Source organism: Colobus angolensis, unplaced genomic scaffold (genome assembly GCF_000951035.1).
Source record: "Colobus angolensis palliatus isolate OR3802 unplaced genomic scaffold, Cang.pa_1.0 Scaffold7, whole genome shotgun sequence".
Taxonomy (NCBI): Eukaryota; Metazoa; Chordata; class Mammalia; order Primates; family Cercopithecidae; genus Colobus; species Colobus angolensis.
The window spans coordinates 7,368,116-7,382,716 of NW_012120709.1; the positions used below are offsets into that span (position 1 = coordinate 7,368,116).

Below are 14,601 nucleotides of genomic sequence, written 5' to 3' on the forward strand. Positions count from 1 at the left end.
GGCTTTCAATCTACTTTACCCAGATCCATCAGAGGAATCACTGTCTATGGCAGCTACAGCTTTACAAAATATATTTCTTAAATAATAAGATACGAAAGTGGAAAATTACCCTTTGATCTACAAACTACAGAATGAATGTTGTGTTAGCAGAAATGAAAACATTAATCTCCTTGCATATCTCCATAAGAGCTCTTGGCTGACTAGGTGCATTGTCAATGAGCAATAATATTTGAAAGTAATATTCCTTTCTGAGCAATAAGTTTCAACAGTGGATTAAAATATTCAGTAAACCATGCCATAAACAGATGTGCTGTCATCCAGGCTTTGTTGTTCCATTCATAAACAGCAGAATAGATTGAGCATAATTCTTAAAGGCCTTAGGATCTTCAGAATGATAAGTGAGCATTAGCTTCAGCTTCAAGTCACCAGCTTCATTAGTGCCTAACAAGAGAGTCAGCCTGTCCTTTGAAGCTTTGAAGCCAGACATTGACTTCTTCTCTGTAGTTATGAAAATCCTAGATGACATCTTCCTCCAATGGAGAGCTGTTTTATCTACCCTGAAAACCTGTTTTTTAGCACAGCTACTTTCAGAAGTAGCGATAATCTTACCTAAATCTTTTGGATAACTTGCTGCAGCTTCTACATCAATACTTGCTGCTTCATCTTATGCTTTATGTTATGGAAATGGCTTCTTAAACCTCATGAACCAACTTCTGCTAGCTTCAAACTTTTTTCTGCTCCTTCCTCACATCTTTTAGCCTCCCTAGTATTGAGGAGAATCAGGGCCTTCCCTCTGGATGAGACTTAGGCTTAAGGGAATATTGTGGCTGGTTTGATCATCTATTCAGACCACTAAAACTTTCTCCATATCAGAAATAAGGTTGTTTTGCTTATCATTCATGTGTTCACTAGAATGGCACTTTTAATGTCCTTCAAGAACTTTTCCTTTGTATTTGAAACTTGGTTAGTTGCTTGGCTCAGGAGACCTAGTTTTTAGCCTGTATCAACTTTTGACATGCCTTCCTCATTAAGCTTAATCATTTCTACCTCAGACTTGCAACTCTTTCTTTTACTGGAACACCAAGAGGCCATTCTAAGATTGTTAGTTGGCCTAATTGCTTTTTTTCTTTTTTGAGACAAGGTCTTGCTCTGTCGCCCAGGCTGGAGTTCAGTGGCACAATCTCGGCTCACTGCAACCTCCACCTCCCAAGTTCAAGCAATTCTCCTGCCTCAGCCTCCTGAGTAGCTGCGATTACAAGTGTGTGCCATCATTTCAGACTAATTTTTGTCTTTTTGGTAGAGACAGGGTTTCACTGTGTTGACCAGGCTGGTGTTGAACTCCTGACCTCAAGTGATCTGCCCACCTCAGGCTCCCAAAGTGCTGGGATTACAGACATGAGCCACTGTGCCCAGCCTTGGCCTAATTCCAATATTGTTGTACCTCAGGGAACAGGGAGGAAAATTACTATTTCTTAAACCTATATTTATCCCCTGCACCCCAAACAAAACTTGGTTTCCATTTCCCCTAGAAAAAAAAGGCCAGAGATACAAACTTATGAAAACCAAATAAGTTAATTCTTTGGTTTTTGAGTTTTCTGGATCTTATACATAAAGGGGACTCTGAAGAGTAATTCTGGCAATTCAGTATGTCTATGCAAATTTTTGTCAATTGAAAACTCTAGTATATACATCGATATGTATATCTAGAACCTCTTTTTTAAAAAAAATTGTATAAATTTAAGGAATATCTGTGCAGTTTTGTTACATGCATATATTGCATAGCGGTGATATCTGGGCTTTTGGTATAACAATCACCCAAGAATGCACATTGTATCCATTAGGTAATGTCTCACCCCCTTCCTACCTTTCCAGCCTTCCAAGTCACCACTGTCAATTATTCCACACTCTATGCCCATATATATGCATTATTTAGCTCCCACTTATAAGTGAGGACATGTGGTATCTGACTTTGTCTCTGAATTGTTTCACTTAAGATAATGACTTCCTGTTCCATCCATGTTGCTGCAAAAGACACACTTTCATTCTTTTTGATGTCTGAATATTCCATTGTGTGTGTGTGTATGTGTATGTATATGTGTGAATACATCATATTTTCTTTATCCTATTATCTGTTGATATACACTTGGATTGATTCCCTATCTTTGCTATCGTGAACAGTGCTGCAATAAACGAGTGCAGGTATCTTTCTGATATAATGATTTCTTTTCCTTTGGGAAGACATGCAGTGGTGGGACTGCTAGATAGAATGGTAGTTGTATTTATAGTTTTTTGAGAAGTCTCCATATGGTCTTCCATAGAGGTTGTACTAATTTTCTGGAGCTACTTCAAGGAGCAGTCATTTCAAACCTTCACAACTCTCTTTAAGGTTACCAACCAATCCCTATATTTCCCTCAGCTGTAAACATGAATATAAATTTATTGTTTCTTAATTTTTTCATAGTAAATCCCTTTACTAAGATTTTAGTGTAATTTTTTTTTTTTTTTTTTTTTTTTTTTTTAAGATGGAGTTTTTGCTCTTGTTGCCCAGACAGAAGTACAGTGGTGCAATCATGGCTCACTGCAGCCTTGACTTCCTAGGTTGAGGTGATCCTCCCACCTCAGCTTCCCGGCTACCTGGGACTACAGACACTTGCCACTATGCCCGGCTAAATTTTTGTATTTTTTTTTATATATGGGGTTTTGCAAGTTGCCTAGGCTGGTCTCAAACTCCTGGGCTTAAGCCATCTGCCTGGCTTGGCCCCTCAAAGTGTGATTAGAAATGTGACCCACTACATTTGGCTTTTAGTGTAATTTTGGAGAGAACAATGGTAAAAATGTTTGTTCAACCTACTGTCTATTCCTGGAGATTTATATTTTCATTTTTAATGGCAAATGAGAGGTTTAAGTTCATAACTACCAAATCATCAAAGTTTTACTTGGCCAATCTTCTTGCATTTATTTTATAAAAGGTATTTTCTACTTGAGATTGAAGATTATTTCTATTTCTTCTAGTTTTTTAATTATTTGAGTGTTTACATTTAACTCAATTATCTGTTATTCAAGGATATAATTTGAGCTACATATCCAAACTGTTTTTTTTCCAAATATAAAACTATTTTTCTTAACATTTATTTGCTTCATACTCATTGATTTGTGGTTTCCACTATACTATATATGTTCTAATATATACTTGTCTGATTTGCACAAAAGTTCAATATATCTCTCCTCCCATGCTGTATTAATTACAGTAGCTTTCTAATTCCATGCATGTTTTTATAATGCTTATCTATTTATTCTAGTTTTAAAAATAGATTTTCAATAGGTTTGTCAAAATCACCCTCTTCTCCCAAAATCTCATTAGAATCTTGATTAGAATCTGTGGAAAGCATAAGTACTATTCATTAAATAGTTTCTTTTTCTTCCTTTTTGTGAAGTGGCAAGTGGCTAAAAATCTTACTCTCTATGGCATGTGAGTGGAAGTTGTACGAATCTCACTTGCTTTTCTTACCTCTGCTCTAGTGATCGCCTAAGTTTCTAAGTGACAACAATGAGCAGTGCCTCCCTGTTGATTAATTCCATTGTTGTTTAATTCCCCAGCATAATGTTGCCTATCCATAAAGAAAGAATTATGTTAAAGATATAAGCCAATTTGGAAGATCTAGGACTCTGTGACATAAGTGCTATAGGATTCATTCCTTCATGCAAAGAAGGGCAGGAGCTAATTACTGTGTTATTAAATGTATTCCAGTTGACTCTCTGGGCCGGTTCTACGTGAATATTCTTTCTCCACCTGATGCTCTGTCACCAAATTAGGCTTGAAATTCCTCGTCCAAATAGGGTTCCCAAGAGAGTTATGTATTGATCCTTGTCTTTGCATAGATTCCATGAGGAAGCCTTCGTTTTAGGGTTTAGCTTTCTTGCCCTTCCCTCCTGATATGCACCCCCCCAGTCATTTGAGATTTGTGCCTTAGAAAGAAGTCCCTGTAACGATGTTGCTGAGAAAGACCTTAGGCTCACCCTCAGCCTGAGGTCTTAGCTCCCTGTGGTTCTTATACAAATCACAACGAATCAAGGAAGCATCAGTTTGTACATGTGAGGGCTGATCCTGCCTATGCAAGGGTCAAAGCAGTTGCTTTTTCTTTCTTTTTAAGCTTTTCCCACCCAGACCCTTGGGGATCCACTGAGGCAGAGGTAAGTATGTTCCTTGGATATAAGAAAAAGTGGAACAGATATTTGCCTGTCCTTCTGGTGATCAGTGCAATGCTTTATAAAACATAATTTCCTCTTTCTTCTGGGCCTATAGCTAGGCTGTATTTCCCAGCCTTTCCTGCAGCTTAAGTGCCTTGGAATGTGGGTGAAAGTGATGTATGATAGTTCCAGATCTAGCCTTCAAAACCTCTCTCACTCAGTTCTAATTTCTAGTCACGTCCAATAGAGGTTTGCAAGCCACTAGGAAAGGGTGGAGCCACTGACTAGAAGGAGCCTGGGTGTTTCTTGCTAACTCACTGGATTGTGTCTGTGATAAAGAAACCACTATTATACTAAGATGCTAATCTTTATAGTTATCTGTTTTAACAATTTATCTTGACATCACAAAAATAATTCTAAACAAAATTATGTGTTTTATATAGTAACTACTTTGGGGATGGGGTGAAAGTGGTAGTAGAAAAGAGTATGGTTCATGCTTATCCAATAACTGCAGTCATGTATCACTGAATGATGGGGATATATTCTGAGAAATGTGTCCTTATGCAATTTCATCATTGCGTGATTGTCACAGAGTGTACTCACACAAACCTAGATGGTATAGACTACTATACACCTAGGCCTTATACCTAGGCTATGAACCTGTACAGCATGTGACTACTGAATACTGTAGGCAACTGTAACACAGTGATAAGTGCTTGTGTAATTAGACACAGAAGGGGCATAGTAAAAATCCAATATAAAAGATAAAAATGGGACACTTGCATAGGGGACTTAACATGAATGGAGCTTGCAGGACTGGAAGTTGCTCTGCATGAGTCAGTGAGTGAGTGGTGAGAGAATTTGAAGGCCTAGAACATTACTATACACTACAATAGACTTTATAAACACTGTACACTTAGGCTACACTACATTTATAAAAATATTTTTATTTCTTTTATAATAAATTAGCTTTACATTACTGTAACTTTTTTACTTTATAAACTCTAGTTTTTTAACTTTTTGACTCTTTTGTAATAACATTTAGTTAAAAACGAAAACACATGGTACAGTTCTCTTTCTTTCTTTCTTTTTTTAGAGACAAGTTCTCACATGTTGCTTAGGCTGGACTTGAACTCCTAGGCTCAAGTGATCCTCTCACCTCAGCCTCCCAAGTAGCGGGGACTACAGGCACATGCCACCGTGCCTAGCTTTCTTTCTCTATATCTTTATTCTATAAGCTTTATCTACTTCTAAATATTTTCTTTTTTGCTTAAACTTTTTTGTTAAAAATGAATACCCAAAACACACATTAGCCTAGGCCTACACAGAGTGGGAATCACCAATATCACTGTCATCCACCCCAACATCTTATCTCACTGGAAGGTCTTCAGGGGCAGTAACACACATGGCGCTATCATCTCCTAGGATGACAATGCCCTTTTCTGGAATCCCTTCTGACAGACCTACCTGAGGCTGTTTTGCGTTAACTTAAAAAAGTAGAAGTAGTGACTCTCAATAGAAAAGTATAGTATAGTAAATACATAAACCAGTACGAATTGTTTATTATCACTACTAAGTACTATGTACTGTACATAATTGTATGTGCTATACTTTATATGACTGACAGCACAGTAGGTTTGTTTACATCAGTATCACCACGAACATGTGATTAGTGCATTGTGCTATGATGTTATGGTGGCTATAACGGGACTAGGCGATGGTAATTTTTCAACTCCATTATAATCTTAGGGAACCATTATATATGTGTTCCATTGTTGACCAAAATACTGTTATGTGGCACATGACTGTAGTTTACATTACTGAATTAGGTGACTATGAAAGAGTAATTAAATCATTTTATCTAAAATAAAAAGAAATTGATGAGGCTATTTTAGTATCATACGGTAGGTAAAAGACTAAAAATATCGAGTAATTTTATTAATGTCTATAACAATATATTGGGTATTTCTTCTTTATACTTATAATCCAAAATGTCTACCTCATATATAACTATATAATCATATTGTTTGCAACTTTTCTAATGAATTAAGAAACTAAATATCTGGCATTAAGTTACTTGAACTCACTCACTTGTATTAAGAAGTAACAATACTTTCATACAGAGGAACTCTTCTTGGCTAACTTGAAGCTTGACAAACTCCTGTGGGATCTGCCACATGGTAAGGCATAATGAATAGAATGATGATTCTTTCATCCGCTGTCTTGCACCACACACAATACACAAAAGAAAAAGCAACAGGAAAAAAAAATAGTGTCTCAGCCAGTTTAGGTAATTTATCAGGGAATATGACTTTGGTAATTACCTTACATATTATTGAGTATGACTACACTTTTAATAAACAAACGCAATATTTGGAGTTTTAAACATCTTCTAAACTTTTCACAACACTGAATTTTTGAGGTTAAGAAATCTTAAAATTAGAAAATTATATTAAATACAGAGTGACCAAGATTAACATTGTTTCTCATTTTTATTATCACATTTTAAATACCTAAACCAAGAAAACAGAGCAGAGGTGTAGGAGTTGAGAATGTGGAGCTGAAGAATGCTCAGAAATGTTTTATTTACTTACAATTTATTTTCTATGAAAACATCTATAATTTTGTGTGCAATTAAATAGGAGAAGTCAGTTCACAGAGCTTACCATATTTTGAACTTTTCTAGGGAAATATACAATGATACAGAAAAGAGCAAAAGAGGACATTGGCAAGCATTAATGAATGGACAAAGTTAAACACAAGTGCTGAAGGCTGAGAAAATTTAATTAAGGCATTTTCTCAACCATGTGTTGTTTTATAATGTCCACATTAGTCAAATGAAGCTAGCAAAAATAATGAAAAGAAAATTAGATTTTGACTCAAAAGAGAGAACAAATCTCACTGTCATTCAAATTATTTGGCAGATTATATAATTCTTCTGAGAGTCAGTTTTCTGAACTGTACAATGAAGAATGCTGATTTCTTAATTATCTCAAGGAATTGTTGGATAAAATATAATGAAACATGAAAATTATCTAAAAACTGTAAAGACTTATAAAAATCTCAGTTATTTGGGATTTAAACATAAACTGGTCTTGCTTTGTAAAACCACTGCTTTCAGTGTGAGTTATATACTTCTAAGTCAGCATTCACCATTAGAACAATACAAACATTACCATGAAAATATGCTTATTCAGTTAAAGGTTACATGTAGAAAATTAATTAAAATTATTTAAATATAAAGCAAATTGGAATACTTATCTTTCAAATTTTAAAATAAATTACCAGTCTAATTTGTCATGCATGAAGAAAGACGTTTTTACTTTTTGAATGTAAGTCAATAACAAAAATATTTCTCATTTATTTTATGATTGTCATTAGTACCAAGCTATGAAATTTTAAATTGATAAATGAAACATTTAAGTTTATCTTTAAATATATTACTTGATACATTCTTGGTGTGTAAGAAATTTGGATTTGATACAGCTATATTTTGAAATGAGAAAAAAGCTCCAAATATCAAATTACCATAAAACGACATTAATATAATCATATCAAGAACACTAAATATGTGATCCTCTATTGAAATACAACTTTCAAAATTATCCTATATGTACACTTATAATAACAAAAACAACAAAAGTTACTACTTACTCATTTAGTATTAGATCAGGTGCAAAATACAGCATCTGCCCACTGACGTGTTTGTAGGATCTCCATCCTAGACCAAACACCATTAAGCTCATCCAAGAATACTGAATGAGAGTTATCTGGTCATCAATATGTAAGTTTCGAAAACCTACAAAACAAATTTAAAAATACAGTGACCATAAAAATGACTGGATTATATAAAAAATGTTGAAAATACATATAAATCTGAAAATAGGTATAAGTAGGGTAATGTTTTCAATCTCAACATATTTTACACTGAAAATCAGAAAACATTAATAAATAACACAGCCTAAAATATCAGCAACTTTGGAAGTCACTTAAAATCAGTCAGTATGATTTAGCATTTCTGGGATTTTGCTAAGTGAATCCATTATCCATCACTCATTCATGCAACACTCATTTAATGAGAACCATTCGTGTGCCAGGCACTGTATAAAAATGAAGATGAGTAAGACTCAATCCTAGCCTCAAAAGAAGCTCACAACTCAACAGGAGAAACAAGCACATGAGTGCTGGGGTAGAGAAGGTTAAAAGGGAGTGCATCAGTCAATCTGGAGGGAAGTCAGGAAAAAATTTCCAGAAAAAAAGAGAGAGAATGCCTAAATGGAATATAATCAGTTTGTTAAATCTCAGTTCTTTGGGATTTAAACATAAATTGGTCTTACTTTGTAAAACCACTGCTTTCAGTTGTGTTATATCTAATTTTCTTTTAACAACCCTTAACTATGTCTTGGGTAGATTCCACAGTCATCAGGTCACTTGAGTTATCTGAAACTTAATCCAGTCTTATTTTAAACTTCCATGTGGCTTAAGAGATTTAGAATCTGTGCATGTGTGTATTGGGGATGTGGTGTGAATGCTTTGGTCTTTCATCCTCTTTTAGGCTGTTCCATGGTGTTGGTGGCAGAAGGATGGCAAGGAAAGGGCAAATGAATCTTGACTTAATCATCACAAGTCTCTCCATGTCTTCCCAATTCTCAAGGGAAGATCACCAGCTCAACAATGAGTAACTTAAACGTGGGAGAAGCAAAGATGTGTTTGGAGATGTAGGCTGGGTCAGATCATCCAAGGTCTTGCATGTCTACTAAGGAGCAATGGGAGTGACATAGCCTTGCAATATAGATAGATCCTTTTTAGCTATGTGGTAGGTGGATTCAAGGGAATAAGCCTGGAGTTAGGGAGGACAGTTGGGAGATACTGTCAAAGCCCAGGTGAGAGATGATAAAAGCCTGAAGTAAGTCAACACATCGGAATTAAGAGAGGAGAGTGCATCAGAAAAATATTTAAAGGGAAAAATCAAAGACATTTGTCAACTGATTGCAGGTAGATGGGAAGAAGAAGGAATCAAATACATCTTTCAGTATTTTTATTGAACCGTAGATGATGATAACAGCATTGCCGAGATAAAGGAGAAGAAACTTGTTAGGGAGAAAATAGTTTTGGATAGGATTCAGGGGTCAACATCCTGATATCAGCTGCACATATGAATTAGAAGTATGGGGAGATATCTGGGCTAAAATTATTAATATAAACTTGAAAGTTATTTATATCTCAGTGTAGCTGAAACAATGAAAATGGATGATTTTTAAAATTAAAGGTATAGAGACAATGTTTTGCTGAGAACATTGTGGTTCTTTCTATAAAGTTATTTTTAAAACATCTATTTTCTCTAAAAATCCACTGACGTTCTCACAAATAATCTGTTTCAAAAGTAAAACCGAAGCAAAACTTAATTCATTAGCTATCAAGAGCAAAAGAAAGTTATTTCCTGACAATGTTAATCATGTCAAGGTAGGTAGCTCTTCTCTTCATAGACTTCAGATCGTCCCATCTTCATGTGAATAGTAGAAAAATTGCTCTTCTCTTCTTAGAATTCCTTAGCCTCAATAAGACCAAAAACTCAAATGTATATTCATAATAAGAGATGCCATAGTGAGCATTTACCTTTTACTGAGAAGGGATGCTCTTCAGTGTCTAACTAAACTTCTTCTCTCCTTCTCACCTTTCCTTGCTCCCCTTCCTCCCCTTCTCCCTCATTTCTTCCCTCCCTTCCTCCCCTCCCTCCCTCCCTTCCTTCCTTTCCTCTCCTCCTCCCTCACTGCTCTCTAATACCTTCCTTCTTTCCTTCCCAACTTTCTTCCACCCCTCCTTCTTTCTCTGTGTGGACAGAGTTCCCCACTGGTTGTAGTTTTGTGAGAGCAAGTGCCCTACCTTCCTACTTTCCCACTGAGAAAGCTGGGTAAAGCTTCTCCTTCTCTGGGCTTGGGGCATAGCTTTGGCCCATGGAACATACTTTAACAGGAATTTGAATCAGAAAATACTAAAGCAAAGACAAATATATGACTATTTATTCTTGATGGTGGTGGTGTCCAGATAATGAGAACCAACGCGAGGATTTGTGATACTTGCTTTTTAGCCCTTCAGATGTGCCTTGGCTTCTGCCCATATTCTAAGTTTGTCCTCTAGCTTCTATTCAGTGAACCCCGGGTGTCCTCTCAGTAAATTATTTTTTTCTTTTTCTTTTGTTTTTAAAAGGGGTTTTTGTTGTTGCTTGTGTGTTTTATAATTAACATAGTTGATTTTTATTACTGGCATCCAAGAATCCTGGTTTACTCAGGTGCAGAAAGACTCTCTAAATAACTAGCCAAAACATTTTCTGACTTGCAATTTTCATAATTTTTAAAATGTGCATATGACTTAAATGTGTCTTCAAGTATAGGTCTACATAATAACTTTGAAAGAAAATTATAAAGCTCAACACAATAAATGTAATACATAAATGCTGCTTGTAAGTCAAATATTTAACAGACTACAAAAATGGGTAATTTTGTGATAAAATTTAGAATCATTTGACAAGAGATCAATTAATTGCCTTAATGTTTGAAGAGGAAGACTTTCTAAAGGGAGGCACATTTTATAAACGTCCCTATTGCTGATCTGTCTTCACAAGTTGGAAGGAATTCAGGACAGAAGACCCAAGTTCCAGTCCTGGCTCTACCACTCACTAACAGCCACTTTGGAAACATCACTTATTATCATTGAATCTAAATTTCCTCATGAGTAAAATCACAATGACAATGATAACTAACTCAGTGAGTTGCTACGAGACAAATGGGTTAATTATGCACATTGTAGAACACTATAGAGATATTTATTATTAGTCTATCAGTGCAACAGAATTGTTCATTGGAGTAATACTATATGAAATCCACCAGTCAGTCTAATGGGAAGTCTGTAATACTAAAACACAATGGCATTAAAAAAATGTTAGGAGGCATTTTATACATTATAGAACCTATAAGAACTAAAGTATAAATGTTAATAGTAGTGAAAACATTTTAAAGATAAATTATGTGTTTGTTCTGGAATATATATTTTCCAGAATATATATTTTATGTTGTTATATATAACAAATTATATATTTCATAGAATACAAAAAATGGGCCGGGCGCAGTGGCTCATGCCTGTAATCCCAGCACTTTGGGAGGCCAAGGTGGGCAGATCACAAGGTCAAGAGATTGAGACCATCCTGGCCAACATGGTAAAACCCTGTCTCTACTAAAAATACAAAAATTAGCTGGACGTGGTGGCACATGCCTGTAGTCTCAGCTACTTGGGAAGCTGAGACAGGAGACTGGCTTGAACCTGGGAGGCTGAGGTTACAGTGAGCTGAGATTGCGCCACTGCACTCCAGCCTGGTGACAGAGCAAGATTCCATCTCAAAAACAAAAACAAAACAAAACAAAAAAAGGCTCATAGAAAGTTACTTAGTTTTAATTAATCAGATGTATCAAAACATTAACCAAGAGTTCACAATAATCTCCACAAATACATTTATTATTCCCTATATCTTTCTCAGTGAACTTTATAACTTTCTAAAAAAGTATAATATTTAAATATTTGACTTAACTATGCTATAATTTTTCACTTCAGGCATTTGTTTTATGTTAACCTTTAAATAGTTTTAAACATTTAAACATTTTAGAAAATTATATAACAATTAAATTGTTCTTTATCCAAAAACAGATCCTGTCTACATGTACATGTTCACATTCACTTTATCCTACTCTTAGTTTTTGTTTTTGTCTTTTTGCTTTTTTCTTTGTTTTCACATTCTGGGACTAGAAATCCAGGCTTATTTTTATTTTATTACCATATTAAAGGCAAATCTTATTATAATAACTTAAAATTTATAAAATTACCAATATTTATAGCAGAAACTATATTTCTGTTTGACAGAATGGAATAGAACTCAGAAAATAACCTTGACTCCACCTTTTACAGTGCTTATCTGTGATAAATGTACAATGTTAAATTGACTTGAACATGCCTAGTATAGAAATGCTGTTTTTTTCCTTATTAACTGTAATATCATTCATTACTTTATGCTGAAACAAAGATGGGAACACTGAGATCAAATTCCCAATGATGATAATGATCAGGCAAACTTAGCACATTTGAGATGACCAAAATGAAAAACCTTCACATAGAGAAGTGATGGATTATCACTAATTGTGTTTAACAAATGTTAAAAAAAAAAAAAAAAACTCTTTTCCTTTTAAGTGACTTGACCTGATAATTTTTGACAAAAGCCCTGTTACAGCTGTCCAATTTTAGCTTAAAGAATTAACAGAAAGTGTATAGTAAAGAGATGGCCTGGGCTGGGAGTGGTGGTTCATGCTGATAGTCCCAGTGCTATGGGAGGTGAGGCAGGACAGTCACTTGAGGCCAGGAGTTTGAGACCAGCCAAGACCCAGTCTCTACAAACCAATTTTAAAAAGCCTGTCCAGGTGTGGCGGTGCACACCTGTAGTTCTGGGGAGGCTGAAGTTACTGGGGAGGCTGAAGCAAGAGGATGGCTTGAGCCTAGGAGTTCTAAGCTGCGGTGAGCTATAATCATGCCACTGCACTCCAGCCTGGGTGACAGAGTGAGAGCCTGTCTCAAGAAAAAAAAAAAAAAAAAAGACAGCTTGTATGACATACTAAGTTCCCCAATCTTACTCCCAGAGTTTTGATAAAATATGTAGGTTTTGGTTCTGTAAAAAATGTCATGTAATTGAAACAGATAATCTACAACAACAATGGCAGAGCATTAAACATCTCAGCAGCTTCTGACACAAAGCATCAACTTTCATTTCAACAAGTATCAATGTTGAGACGCACAAAGAAGCTTCAATACTACAAGTATAACCACCAACATATGTTTGATGATTATTTCTGAATAAGAACTTAATGTCTAACAACCTAAGGTAGTATAATTCTTTGCATATCAATTCTGTAAATTAAATTTCTATAAATATTCTTTAAGCACCTATTTGGGAGGAAGCATTATACTTGCAATTAGGATCAAGATTAGAAAGATGCTGTTTCTGCCTTTAACACTATAGGCTTGTGAGACAGATAGAAAAGTAGAACACAATTGTAACTCAGAGTCATAGTGTTAGGGTTCACAAGCACAAACGAGACAAGGGAGGGTACAGAGTTTCCTCACCCAGTCTAGGAAGGCTCAGAGAAATCTTCCCAGAGGAAGTGACAAGTAATGCGAATCCTGAAAGACAGTTACAGGTCAGTCAAAGGAAGATGTGGGGAAAGAGATGGGCTGCCAGGTAGGAAAAATAATATGGGCAAGAGAAGGAGGCTAGAATTTGATCAAACAGCATTTAGGGAACTAGAACTTAGAGTCGTGTGAAGAGGAATGATGAGAGATAACACTGCAAATTCAGGAGCCAGATCACAGAAAGCCCTTGCATATTGAGGCTATGGAGTTTGGATGCTATTTGGAAAAAGAAATGGAAAATATGATTGATTATAATTGTTTTAGAAAAATGATTCTGGGGGTAGAATAGAGGATCATTTGGGGACCATGTGAAATTGATGGTAATAGAATCAGTTAGAAGGCTGCAACATGAATCCAAGTAAAAAAAGACAAGGACCAAACTAAGGGAAGTAGCAACAGAAGTAGCATGTATAATGCATCATATATTTAATAAGTGGAGTTGATAGAATTTGACAATTTATTGGATAACGGGTGAAGGAGAAAGCGAGTCAAGGATGATACCAAAAATTCTGGCTGAGGTGCCATTTCAAGATATTGAAAAAGGCCTTAGGTTTATGGGGTCATGTTGACTTGGAAGTCATCTGGGGGGAGTTGTGTAATAAGCAGTTGAAAGTTCAGTAGTTTTGTAGAGGGTCTGGCTAATACTATGTATTTAGGAGTCATCACGATATAGTGGTAGTTGAAGACAAGACTATGAATGAGCTTACGCAGACTGTGTAGAATGAGAAATGACGAAAAGATAGAACTCAGAATACAAATTTATAGTGTGGGTGGAAGAACAAATCCACACAGGAGTCAGGAAGTGTACATAGGGAGAGAAACATATCTACCTGGAAGCGAAGTGACAAATGCCTAAGCAAGAGTTTTAGCAAGAAATAGTTACTTTGCCAATAGTCCCAGATGTACGTGAAACACATTAAGGGCTGGAAATATTCATCTGATTTGACAAGTAAAAATTTTTGTTGCCATTGGGAATCATAATTTCAGTGGGATAAAGTGTGAGAAAAACAATTTTTTAGTCTTTGTCAACACATTTATTAAGGCCTTTACCCTCAGTATGCTACTCTCATTTCTCTCTCATCATTTTTTTCTGGACAGCAATAATTTAATTTACTCTTCTGATTCGGGAAGGAAGAGAAAAAAATCCTTTGTCAAGATGCAACGACTGTCACTGACTCAAAAGTT

General features: G+C 35.6%; 1 protein-coding gene across 2 annotated transcripts in view; it reads right to left on the minus strand.

Moving 5' to 3' along the window:
• The window catches only part of PGR (progesterone receptor), a 96,249-nt gene that overhangs the window by 13,920 nt on the left and 67,728 nt on the right, over window positions 1–14,601 (minus strand). For both annotated transcript variants that reach the window (XM_011926609.1, XM_011926608.1), the window contains exons 5-6: window positions 7,843–7,987; window positions 6,280–6,410 (exon numbers count right to left, since the gene is read on the minus strand). In XM_011926609.1, coding sequence (XP_011781999.1) covers window positions 6,280–6,410; window positions 7,843–7,987 — 276 coding nt within the window. The remainder of the gene's footprint in view (window positions 1–6,279; window positions 6,411–7,842; window positions 7,988–14,601) is intronic.